At 39.9% G+C, this 13,571-nt stretch overlaps 1 protein-coding gene across 2 annotated transcripts in view; it reads right to left on the reverse strand.

Annotated features, from left to right (window-relative positions):
• Positions 1 to 11,535, reverse strand: part of LYPLAL1 (lysophospholipase like 1) — a 28,005-nt gene extending 16,470 nt beyond the window's left edge. Inside the window, exons 1-2 of one of the 2 annotated variants that reach the window (XM_074579307.1) lie at positions 11,161 to 11,535; positions 6,929 to 7,028 (exon numbers count right to left, since the gene is read on the reverse strand). In XM_074579307.1, the coding sequence (XP_074435408.1) occupies positions 6,929 to 7,028; positions 11,161 to 11,245 (185 nt within the window). In that variant the 5' untranslated portion in view covers positions 11,246 to 11,535. Of the gene's footprint in view, positions 1 to 6,928; positions 7,029 to 10,750; positions 10,965 to 11,160 lie in introns of those variants that run through there. The other variant, XM_074579308.1, reaches the window with a different exon arrangement.
• Positions 11,536 to 13,571: the final 2,036 nt, after the last annotated feature.

The raw sequence follows: 13,571 nt of genomic DNA on the forward strand, positions 1-13,571 counted from the left end.
ACAGAACTGGGAATTTATAGTGAAGTTAGGCTTCAAGAATCAAAGAAAGAAAGAAAAAGATCAAAAATTTTTAAATCCTTACTTTTGCTTTCAGCTCAAACCCATCTCCTCTCAGTTAGGAGGCACAGAGTTGCACGAGACATTGTAAGAAGACTTTTGGAAGACTGTGGAGCCCTTCAAGAAAATCTACAGAGCACACTGCCAGACTGCTTAAGTTGTACTTTGCTCTGGTGAGATCCCACCTGGAGTACTGCGTCCAGCTCTGGAGCCCTCAGACATGGACCTGTGGAAGCAGGTCCAGAGGAGGACCACAAAAATGATCAGAGGGCTGGAGCACCTCTCCTACAAAGACAGGCTGAGAGAGTTGGGTTGTTCACCCTGGAGAAGAGAAGGCTCCGGGGAGACTTTATTGAGGCCTTTCAGTACTTAAAGGGGGCTTATAAGAAAGATGGGGATAAACTTTTTAGCAGGGCCTGCTATGACAGGACAAGGGGTAATGGCTTTAAACTAAAGGAGGGTAGATTTCAACTAGATACAAGGAAGAAATTTTTTATCAGGAGGGTTATGAAACTCTGAAGTAGGTTGCCTGACGAGGTGGTAGATGCCCCATCCCTGAAAACATTCAAGGTCAGGTTGGACGGGGCTCTGAGCAACCTGATCTAGTTCAAGATGTCCCTGCTCATTGCAGGGGGGTTGGATCAGATGACCTTTAAAGATCCCTTCCAACTCAAACTATTCTATAAGCAAGTCTTGACTCTCCTAAAGCTGATAGCAGGTTTTTCCAATGAAAGCAAATTTATTTCCCACTCCCAAATTCTCTCCTAGCATAATCTCACTGCTGATACTAGTACACCGCAGTAGAAAATCTGGTCCATAATTCTGCTTTTTAATTCCCACTATCTGCTAGAAGCAGAAAGTGAATTTTAAAAGAAAAGAGGGGGAAGGCAGAGAATCCACCTATTCAAATCAGAAGTGTTAATTCAACGCTCTAGTCCAAGGTAGATCTTATGTTATACTGAGGTTCAACATATCTTAATAACGAAGCTTTGCAGTATGGTAACAGAGCATAAGATGTGTCAGAAATTCAAACTGCTTAAACTTGGAAGTATACTTTAAAAAGTTTTAGAAATGAAGGCAAAAGTCATCTCCATGAGGAGTAGTTTCACCTGCTCCTCAGAAAAGGCTGTGCCTGTTCACTTAAACACATGCAAATGCTTTTGATAGAGTTGTTCTGGATATATATTGCCTGAAATGAGAGCTACCTGAGCCAGTACAGAATCGTCACCTGAAGAAATACAATGTTGACAGCTTTTGTTACTTGGGACAGTATCTTATTTATTCAAGACAAAGGAAGCTGCAATAGAAGCTGACATAAAACTCAGCAGGACAAATTCCAAGTTTGTTCCTGTTTCTTTGTTTCTATTTGGTTGTTGGGTTGTGGGGTTTTTTGGGGGGTAGGGGTATAAATTGTGTGGATTTGTACTAATCAGAGAAATGTCAATAACGTTATGATTGACAAAAGACCATAAATGACCTTTTCTACACACTGCCAGTTCTTCGGCAACCAGCTAACAGTGGCTGCTTTACGAATTCACTGAAAGAAAGTGACAAGAGGCAAATCAGGGTTCAATCTGCATCAGTTCTCCATTACGGGGTTTAAAAGACACTCTGGGATTCAAAGTGGTATCTTTCACAAGCTGGTGGCAAACAACACTGAGTATGGATGAATGACACTAGCTAAGCACAGAAATCCCTGAAAAGGCTGTAAAACAAGAGCACAGAACAACGCATAACTTAGAACCCAAAACTGCTTGCTGGAGGGGCCATATAAAAACCACTGTCTCCAGCTCTTCTGTATTGGAAAATGGTTGAGAGAAGAAAAACAAGAGGAAGGATGTCTAAGAGCATGAGGTAGTTAAAGGGATTAGAAATCCAAGATTATTGCCATTATATTCTACTTGGTTTTCCCCAAGCGTGACTAAAGTATCTCTGACAAGTACTTATTGCATTCCACATGGCATTTAGTACATGACATAAGCATTAGATGTATGTATATTCATATGTTTTCCTCACTTAATGCAAGAGGAGAAATAAAAGGAAAATAAGAAGTTTATCCAAGCACGCTTCCATCTTCATTATGCAAAATATGTTAAATTTCGACTTACAGGAGATGAAAGAACCACCCCATGACATCAACCAAAACCCTTCCCATTTGTCCCTCAAATTTCCACCTCTAGAAAGACTTTGTGTTAAATTTATGAATGAGGTTAGGGCTTACAAAAGTGAAGGATTAATAACACTTGCTTGAGCCAAAAACAGTATGATAGGCACGGTGCACGCTCCCCTACACAGCTCCGCCAATCCATCTCCAGTCTGACCTGCAGTACCCCTGCTGCTTTTCCAGTCCTAGGCCTCTCGCAAGTACAGACTGCCAATGTAGCTGAGCGGTGCCAAACTGTCTGGTGGTTTTGTGACACAGCCAAATGGGGACTACGATGAGCTGAAACTCATTTCCACCCATGAGCTGAGCAAAGATGTGAACTTAAAGGAAAGGCTGGGGTACCAGGCCATATAAAGCTGAGCAGTCCTTACAAGCCACGTACTTAGAGACAAGGGAAATTAGAATAAATTGAGAAAAAAAAAAAACAAACAAAAAAAACAGACAACGAATTCTGCTTAGAGACTTACTGGCCACAGAAAGGTACATTGAGTGAATGTCAAAAAGATCCATAAAATAGCCGAAGAACTATTAATTTCAGAAGTTTACTTTCTGACTTGCAAAAGAGAAAGACTGTCAGAATGGAATGCTAGACAACGCAAAGAATCTTTGACCTAGATTTTTTAAGGGAATTATAGAAGGTAAGGTATACTTATTAAAACAAGTGGAGCCTAAATCGTTTTAACTTTACCACGTTAGCTCCTGCAATGCCAATTTAAACTATCGCTTTCTATTTAAAAAAAAAAAAAAAAGAAGGTTAAATTGGGTGGTATTCAGTTCTGATTTAGAAACTCAATAGACATCCAATGTTTAAGTCACAGTTGTAGCAGCTGAAACAGTATTTAAAGCTGTATACGTCCTGACCCAAATAAAAAAGGAAAAAGGAAACTCTTTCCTTTAAAACTATTACTGTAGATGTGGCTTTAGGGATTGCATCAGCTGCTGGGACTATGATTTCAGCTTCTCATTTTTAATTGAAAGATACACATTAGCATTATGAGGGAGAAGAAATGGAATTCTGTTGTGTTTAACAAGTTTAATCTATGTACGGATGCACTGATGTTGAAAGAAAGCTAGATAAAGTTAAAAGAACAACCTACTAAAACAAGTTCTCTATTCAAGTATCTCAGTTGCCTATGTTACCAGAGAAAAAACAAAACCTCTCTAAGCTATGTCTAAACATTTTCATTTGTAAGGCAAAATTTGCATGTACTAGATACCTGTATTTAATTTCCAAACATATTGCAAATTCAGGTGCCACTTCCCTTACTACATCACACTGAGACTTCAAATCCACATATTTTTCCCTTTTTTATTTAAGCATGCTTTTTACCACAAGCTTTTTACTTAGAAATTTTGCAACTTTTTCTTTTTTTGATATAAATTGCACTGTCTACATTCTGTTATTTTTGCTCAGGAAACAAACAAATACGAGACTCAGGACTTTCCAAAGTGATGGGGGATGAGTGTGACAAAACACTGCAAAGACTTTACCTGTCCAGGGGACATCTAATGATCATACCCTGCACATAATAAAAATGATTAAAGAAAAGTAAATCTTTTTTAAAAAGTGTAACTTTTTTAATAGACCTATAGAGAAGAGTAAAAAAAAAAAACAAAACAAAAAAACAGTTTTATAAAATGTAGTTCAATAATGTTCTATTGCTTTTACCCATAAAATGGAAGTATCCTCTCTAGTGTTTGCCGAAATCAATGCTAATGAAGCCAGAGAACATATTTTAGAATTCTCCTAGATTATATGCTGGGCTGGTTTTCCAAAATAATTTTCAAACATACGCACTCCTGAATCAAAACATGTCTGAACCTCTGATGTTTTAGTAAATGAAAAGTATGTATGTTTCAGCGCCTGGGACAAAATTTAAACAAAACGTAAACAAAACCCCATCCACCCTCCACAAAGTAAAAAAAATAAAATTCAATGTTTTGTTGAAAAGCATGAATTCCATTGCTTTTCAGAACTCTATTTAATAGACATGAAGAATGTATAAGGCCAAATCTATAGATCTATAGTCAGAGCTATCATTTATATCCATCAAACACATGAAGAGATACTCCCAACCTGCAGTTTACTCTGCCAAAGCCTCTAACGTTGCAGTAATATCATCAAACCTGCTTTTACTGGCATAACTGCTTTGATGGAGAGCGTTCAATGTGTATGTGGTAAGTTATGCTGGAAAAGACAGGAGTTTATAGAGTATGAACTACATCCACATTAACAGTATTTCGCCAGAAGAGTGTATTAGCCAAGCAATCCTAGTATGGTCTTGCTTGACTTCAAGCTTTTCTTTGCATCATCAGTGTAAAAACCTGCTGGCAAAGCTTTGCACTCTGCTCCTATAATGGACAATGCAGTGGCAGGTTGTGCCACCCACAGAAACTCCCACTCACACCAGTGCAGCTTTCTCCCTCCATATCGCTCTGTCTCTACATGACCAAAAGACTGGATCAGAACCTTCTTCAGCATATCTACACACCTGTAACCATCTAGCTACAGGTCTTATTATCAAGGATGCTGAATTCCCTCATTGGTGCCAGAAGCATTTATGAATTCTTATCAAAACATATATACATACGCACACAAAACCAGACCATATATTTAAGTTCCTAATGCACATATAATTATTTTAATGTCTGCCATTCAAGGTTGGATGTTCTAGGCCTTGTTTTTCCTTTCTATTGAAGAAAGGAGAGCAACCATTACAAATGCTTCAAAAAGCATACTGTGTTTTGGACTTGAATGAAATGGGTCTGTAAAGGCTCCTGTTATTTCGGTTTCAACCAATAATGCATATCTTCACAAACTTCACTTCAGCATTGCTGCAAACAGTGGCAAATATTATTGTACTTAAGGGCACCTGCTTTATTTCAATATGTCAGCTAATGGTGCTTATCAGCAACAGAGGGCTGTACAGTAATATTCCCAAGCGTACTTCATATTGCCAGTCAAAGACAAACAGTGTGGGTACTTTTTATTCTTTGAATATACAACTTTTCACAGTTTTGTTAAAAACCACTTCTGAATCAACTCATGCATGACCTCTGTCTGCTCTAGGAAAGAAGAGTAACCTCGACTTAAAAAAAAAAAAAAGCAAAGAAGTGGAATTAACTGTTTATTCACATCTTTTAATTACAACACTATCTGTCTTCCCATCTGTTTACTAAAATACTGAAATCCAAAGTCTGAAGATAACAACACCCCACAAACACCACTCATTTGAGTCAGGAGATCTTGCTGGTTAATCATTTATACATAGTTTACATCTGTAGTTATACAAAGGAACCAAAACAAACGAGAAAACAACTGGACCCCAGAAGTGCAGCAGGATAGAAAAATGAAGCACTGGCATAACAGATGTGGCCTGAGCTGCTCTGGCTGCATATAACATGCGAAGAAAGACTATTTCATAGGGAAGCAAAAACTCCTGCATTTCTCCAGTAACTGCTGTGCTGATAGGGAAGAAATGGAGCCTGTCAGTACGTGTGATGTGCCACTGATAACTCTAGCCATCACTTTAGCCTGTCCTCAATGAAGTAATGAGCATGTTATTTACAGAAAATCATATTCACTACCTGCTAACCCAAAACACACTGCTTCAAAGACTTCCACTCACAGGCGTGATTTTCTGTTACACAGTGAGTACATTCACACTGCAATCTCTCAATTGCTTTTCCTGCCTAAGTAGATCATAAAAAAATACATGGGAAAGTTTTTTTTCATGTATTAGTGAATGCCAGACAAAATCTGCTATTATACTTGTTTATACCCTCCAAGAAAATTTTTTCTGACTTTCAAACTTGTACCTCGACAGTCCATGTAGAATGTCACAGTTTCCTTTTCTTTTCAGCATTCATCCATGCTTACACACAAACTCAGAAACTTAAGCCCCATTACCTTTCAAGGAAACATTTTCCTGACTTAGTCACAGACACCTTAAAAATGAATTTATATTATGAAAAATTAAACATCTCTGAAATATACATCATGTCTTTAGACAGCTAAATATGGAGGTAGGTGCCCAATTTTTAGCCTTTAGGTTTGACCTCATTAACTTTCACTAGGGGTAAATATATTTTTCTGTATTTCCGGTCTAACACTGAACACAGGGTGTCATTTAATAATGAGATTTGTGCCTACAGCAAATGCTGAACTCAATTATCTTTGAAACAGTTGGGTCAGGATTCGAAGTAGAGGAAATGTGTAATTCTAAATTCCCAGTCCTTTCTCCAACAGCTGAAGATCTTTCATGTCCTACTTGCCAAAAACACTGACCACCGTCAGAACTGAAACCTGACACTAAATACAACAGAATAATTTAGTGGTTAATTTATGGGAATTAATATTAGGTAAGACTGTGATCCAGAACATGGCTCTATAATGCCATTACAACACACACTGGAGTATCTTCTTCTCTTTATATCAAGGAGATGGAAAGATACTATGAGGACAATACCTGAATTTGAATTAGAGACTGTGACTTCCATGAAGTCTTAATCCTTTAGAGTCTTAAACACTTAAAAATCACAGTCCTTGGGCAGCAATGCACTATGGAACTCCAGTTTTGCCAAAAAACATATACATGAGAAAGAAGGAGGAAGTCTTATGACAGTTCGTACCAACATTCATAAATGTATTTTACAGTACTGGAATAGACTAATTTAATACTACAGTTATCATATATAAAACAATACCTGGTAGGAGCTGTTGGGTAAATTACTTTTATATGTTGAAAAGCCATGTCTTGATTCAAAATTTGTTTTATCCATGCTCTTGCTCCTTGGCCAGTATCACCTGTATCACACAAAAGAGTACAACAAGAATTATTCAGTGCATTTAGAAAAGAAACTATACAATATAAAACATATTTAAACCAGATTGACCTAATTTCTAAATCACAAAGTTAATCCTCAAATAACTTTCTAGAATAACCTCAATCCCCTTTTCAATGAAAACAGACTCAAAACTTCTTAGAAACAGACTACTTAAGAAGTCTCACAGCATAAGTTTAATACTTTATTACATCCAATGGCTTAAGTACCTCCTAATCAGGCACAAGGCCTAACCTCTTACTTGCAGTTTACATTATTTGCTGGTAACAGTGATAATCAAAAAATACTGATTAATATTTTAAAACGTGAGATAAAATACCTGCTGCTCCCCTTAAAAAAGAAAGTTATTTTTCTTACAGAATTTTATGTTAACCCACCTCAAAACCTAGTCAAGAACGTAAAAAGGATCTTCACATTTAATTATGCTAATATTACACGTAGACTTTAGGGAAAGTATCAGTCAAATACTCCCAATGTTTTGTAACAGAGCTCAAGACACGAGTTTGGGTTTAAATATCTGGCAGACTCCTCAAAAACCTTAATTCCAGAGTTCCGTTTGAAAGCTAGTTGAGATCTGACTCTCAATGTGTTTTTTCCAAGTCTTATCAACTCAGCCTATAGCCAAAACCCTGGCAGATTGAAGTGCTATGAACGGATACACAGGATGAATTCTTTTATGCAGACAACAACACGTGTTCCTTTCTAAGAAATGTATGTATATACACCAGACAGTTTCTAGAGCTTGTCTTTGCATCACTGGTACCTTCAACTATAACTTCACTGCTATCCCTCTGCACAGCATGCACACACAATATGAGTTAAACAATGCTTCAAGCTTGAGCAAACTGGCCCATCAAGGAATATGGTTTACAGTAGGCAGTAATACAACATGGAGTAATGTCGACCCTAAAAAATTGGTGGGGATTCAGCTAACTGGTTGTCATTCATGCCATAGGACTTCAGTCTTGTTTGAAGTTGAGGCTCCCACATATTATCAAGTCAAACTGCTAATCTGAGTTAACAGTATTCTCTATTATTTTATCTCAAGTTGGTCAGTTTAACTTTAGAACTCACCTTATTCTTTTCAATAAAATGGCTAAACCACAAGAAAAAATACCACTGGCCGAAGCCAGGCTTACTGCCACGTTACATGGGTTCATCTGAATAAGGTCCCATGAATATACTGATTCATTGTTACAATGATTATAATTCCCCAAAGGAAAAGATGTGATCTTGCTTTAGCACTCAAACAAAATTCAGTGATCTTGATTTACACACAAATTAATGTACCTTCAGAATTAAAACAGAAGGCAAGAAGGATTTCTGTTGAGCACAAATGGCATAATCACGAAGTTCTCTGTTTGGCCTAAATACTCCAAGTGACAAATAAGCAACAGGGTCACAAAACTGACAAAAATCTTATTCTGTGCTACATTAGAATCAAAGTTACATCTTTAAGTGGATGCTTCAGAACACATTCCCACAAACACTTTCCTTATGTGAGCAGTATGGTCTGAAGTTCAAACACACCTCCGATTCTCAGCAGACACTCTTGACATGCAAGGGTTTCCTCATGGTTGCTGTCACCTAATTTATGAACAACATATCTTAAGGAGGCTTAAATAATTTTTTTTTTCCTATACACTCCTCCTCTTTCAGTTAGAAAGCAAAAGTCTGGGCTTTGCAAATACACAGGACCAACCCTCAAGTAGGTCAACCTAAGCAACTATCTGAATGCTTACAGAATTGGGACTTACTTAGATCTTTACAAAGTCATTAATGGTGCTGGACACATATTTTATTATTTATTCACATTTCTTTAGCTTTGCCAAGATCAGCAGAAACATTTACAGTTAACGAAGCTAGTTTGTCTATGAAAAGTTCATAGAAAACTCATTCAGTAAGAGAAAATTTAACTACGACCTTCTGTGTGTCAAGAGTCCCCATGGTCCAAATGCTCTGCAACTGCTGTAGAGCATTTGTATTTTGATTTGGTAAGAATAGAATTTGAAGGGGAGGGGAAAAGAGGGGAGACTGTGACACCAAACAAAACTCAACAACCTTCTGAAAGGCTTGTCTTTCAGGCTGTTCTTAGATTTTAGCATTATATGCTCTTCTGAACACTACTAAAAAGAGTGCACAGAAAATTCTGCTTTGAGTCGAATTATTTTCCTTTCAAATACAGCTTGAATTTCCAATTTTTTTTTCAGTGCAAAGTTTAAACTTAAAAACATGTTAGATGTAGACTGGATATTAGGAAAAAATTCTTCACCGAAAGGGTTGTCAAGCATTGAAACAGGCTGCCCAGGGAAGTGGTTGAGTCACCATCCCTGGAGGTATTTAAAAGACATGTAGATATGGTGCTTAGGGACACAGTTCAGTGGTAGATTTGGCAGTGCTAGGTCAACGGTTGGACTCAATGATCTTTACGGTCCTTTTCCAGCCTAAAGGATTCTATGATTCTTTGCATGTTACAAGATACAAAGTTGTAAATCTAAGTCTAAACAACTATTATACATTTGTTACTTCCATTTGCCTTCCCTGATGACCTACTAAATGGATCCTCTACCTAAATTTGATGCACGGGAATTCTCTAATATTTTTCTAAAACATTTTCTTTCTAAAACATTCTCCACTTGTTATAATTTATCTGGAGCAACCATTATGAACAAAAAGGATTCATGCCATTTGACTGCCACTTTCCACCACAACCACTGTACAGAAGGTTTACAATTCAGGTTCACAGGCCAGCCACAGCAACGGCACTGCGGCTATTTCTGTTTTAAATTCTACTCTGCAGAACTGCTAAACAAAACCAAGTAACAGCGCTCTTGTACTTCCCCATTGCAAACATTATGAATGAAATCATATCAAACATGAAAAATTGTAGAGTACTTTAACCACATGTGGAATCAACCTCTAACCATAATCTTCCCTTACTCCTCCAACATGACAGAAAATTATTTCCTCAAGCATTAAAAGCATTAGCATTACCAAGAGGGCTGAACACATCTAGTGAACTCTTTCATTCTTTAACTCACAGAACTTGAGAAAAGCAAAATTAAACTAGATTATAAAAATGAAACTAATTTAATAAGCACATACATCTCTGTTAAACAGAAGCATCAGCTAAAAGCAAAACTAAGAGAAAGACACTGAAAGAGTTGAGCATGTTGCCACATGCACGTGGGCAGCTCAATAGAATTGATTCCCAGGGCCTTGATGTAATAAAGACCAACGATGACTGTTTTTTTTCAGGGTTTGTTTGTTGTGTGGGTTTTTTGTAAAGTCATGTGGACTTTGTTGTTGTTATTTAGCATTTTAGAAATAACCTTTAAGAAAAAACCCTGACAAAGCACACACTCCCCTCCTGCCCTCGGTCTGGTCACTGATACAAGTGGCTGCCTCCTGCAGATGGTGGCCATGAAGCCAGTTTGGATGTGGCCAGGATCCTTCTGGATGGAGAGAAGTCAGTCTATCAACACTGGCTTTTAACAGGCGCCAACAATACTTTCACCCTGAGCCTAAAAAGGCCAAGAGCCATTTTAATTCTGTAAATCGCACGTGGCTACCCTGAGAGCGGAGGGATTAAGGGAATATCTTCTGGAAAAGGAGTTCTCATGGCAAAGAAGGCCGGGCTGGTGCGTACCGGCACCGTCCCTAAGCCGCACACCGCCTACCCACCTCAGCCCCGGGGCGGCCCAAACGCCGGACCCAGTCCCCGCACACCGTTTTTTTTTTTTTGCTCACTGAGGCTCCTACTGGCCGGCCGTCGCCGCGCTGTCCCCGGGGGAGGGCAGAGCCGCAGGGACGGGGACACCTCACTCGCCTCCTCCTCGCTTTCCAGCCGCGCCGAGCCTGCCGGCTGCCGCGCTGGCCGCGTCCCGCTGATCCCCTCACAAAGCGCCGGGCCGCCACCGAGAGGCCAGGTTGCCGGCAGGGCCCCGCCGCGCAGGAGGAGGCGGCGGCAGCCACCCCGGCCCCGCGGTCAGAGGGCGGCCTCCCCCGGCCCCGCCGAACCCCGAGCCCCAAGCCCCGGCCCCGCCGCAGGGTAGCAGGGGAAAGAAGGGAGTGTAGGGGGGAGAAGCAGCCACCTGAGCCGTGCAGGAAGATGAGGGAGGCGGTGTGCCTGCCCGCGGGGAACACCACGCTCCTTTGCAAAGCTGCGGGCGCCGCCATACCCAGCACTCTCACTCTCTTTCTCCTCCTCCCGCTCCGGCCTGGCCTGGCCTGGCCTGTAGCGCGGCCCACTGCGCCGGCGCAGAGGCAGCTCCGGGCCGGGAAGGAGAGTCAGGCCTCCTCCGGCGCTTGCCGGCCGCGGGGCCTTGCCTCCCGCCTCCGGCTTTCCTCGGGCGCCCTTGCGCCCAGCAGCAGCTCTCCTGGACGCAAACCCGAAAAGTTCTCGCGTTTAATGGCCGCGCCGTTACCAAAAATCTATGTATAGAAAGTGCTGCATCCCTACAGGCCCCATATGGTGATCGAACGGGGGATCAAATGGTGAAGTGGCGGGTGTCGCCCCTTTCATGTCCTAATATGCGTTTGGAAAAGCAATGAGGCTTTGGCCTGGCCAGGTGCTCACTGTCAGGAGCGAAGGCCCTACTGGTCGGGGAACTGAGGGAGGCAGGTGGCGGGGGGCTCCCAAGGCTCCTGCCAGGCACTTCAGGAGTCGACTGGCGTGCAAGGCCCAAGGCTGGGAAAGTCAAAGACATTTGAAAGCTTGTCTGTTCTGAATCCGCGTCTGAGCACAGCTACTCTGGTGCTCCTGGCAGTGTTTACTGAACTGCTGTAGGGGGATAAGGAGTAGGAGCTTTCTTTTGCACTTTTAGGTAACCTAAACACTTTCAAAGTTGTAAGACTTTTTTTTTTTTTTTTTTTTCCCTGGTGGTGTGTCAGTTAACCACCTGCCTTGGTGCTTTGAGTTCTGTGGCAGTGGAAACAAGGATTACCAGGCATAAACTCCGCCATTGTCATTTCACTAGCCAGGTGCAGGGCGAGCCAGGGGGTGAGCAGCAAGTTTACAGATTAGTTTTGCAGTTCATCATGAAGTATTTTGGCAAGCCATAGGGGCACACCTGTTAGTCCTTAAAAATGTAATGAAACCTTAGCCCCTTGAGGTAGCATGTTATTAGCTTCAGAATGGCCTGTGGGTTAAGTAGATGAAACATCAGTGTGTGTGTAATATGAAGAGCATGCTGTGCTTGTATTTCTGTTCAAATTACTGTCCTGACTACTATTTTCCTATGTATTTAGGCCATGAAATCTTAGGGCACCAGTTAAACGTAGACTGACAAACGGCATGTTATACTGCCACTTCAGAATGTATGCAGCTGTATCTAGGAACATTCTGCAGTGGGTCCAAGAAGTAAATAGAAGTAAAAAAATCTGATTGTTGGGGAAATGAGAAAATTGCATCGTGGGGAGGGATGAAAGATATATCTAAAAATTTCTAGTGTCAGTTGCCCGATTGAAGAATACAAAATCTCAGCAAAGTAGTGCCACCATGAACAAGTCAGTATTGCTGGTGCCTAATAGCACTAGCTATTATTTTCGCAGTATGTGAAAATAATTGTGGTATTTGAGACATAAAGGCTCTTTTTTTTTTTTTTCAAAATCAACTTAGCAGGACAGTTTAATCATGATTATAGGACATACTCATTTAGTTGTACTTACTTGTTATATTTTAATTTATCTTGCCATCTTTCATGAGCTTTGTAACTTTTTAGGGCTATTATATGTGAAGGGTGACTGAACAAAGGTACAACAGTGACATGTGGCTTTGGACAAACTCTTCTGCACAGTTAGGGCAACAAAACATGATCAAGCCTTTTTAAAGCTTATAGTTTGTCATTCCCTGCCTCTGAGTTACAAACTCAGAGGTACAAGGTTTCCTTGTGCCAATAAATAAAACTTGATGCCAGGAATAAAACAAAGGCGAAAATATCAGACGATGCAAAAATAGTACTCTAGGTTTGGAGAATTTTTTGTTGTTGTTTTTTTGTTTGTTTGTTTTGTTTTTTGGGGTTTTTTTGGTTTTTTTTGTGTTTGTTTTTTTTTTAATAAACTGTCAAGGCATAAGATTTATTCTTTCTTTTCCATTAAAAAACTAGCAAAGGGCTATCTTTGTCTTTCCCTGAGTGGAGAAGACTCCAGGGCTTGACGGGAAAGACTAGTATTTTTAAAAAATTAAAGACAAAATAGACAACTGAATAGAAACTTGTGAAAGAATAGGAGCTCTGAACAAACAAAGGGAAAAGAGCTGAGTTAAAGTTCTGATGACAACAAATTTACTGTAATAACTTGTTATTTATACCAGAGGAAAATATTTTCTTGGAGTGTGTTTAAGTATATTAATTATATTTAATGATATTAAAAATATAATTTAATGACATTGAAATAAAAAAATCCCACAAACCGCAGCAAAAGAACCTTGTAACCGTGATAGGTCTGAATCAAGTGCTCAGAAATGGCCAGGAGATGATTCTGTTGTTTCTAGGAGTTTTCTGTT

This window comes from Larus michahellis, chromosome 3 (assembly GCF_964199755.1).
Source record: "Larus michahellis chromosome 3, bLarMic1.1, whole genome shotgun sequence".
Lineage (NCBI taxonomy): Eukaryota > Metazoa > Chordata > Aves > Charadriiformes > Laridae > Larus > Larus michahellis.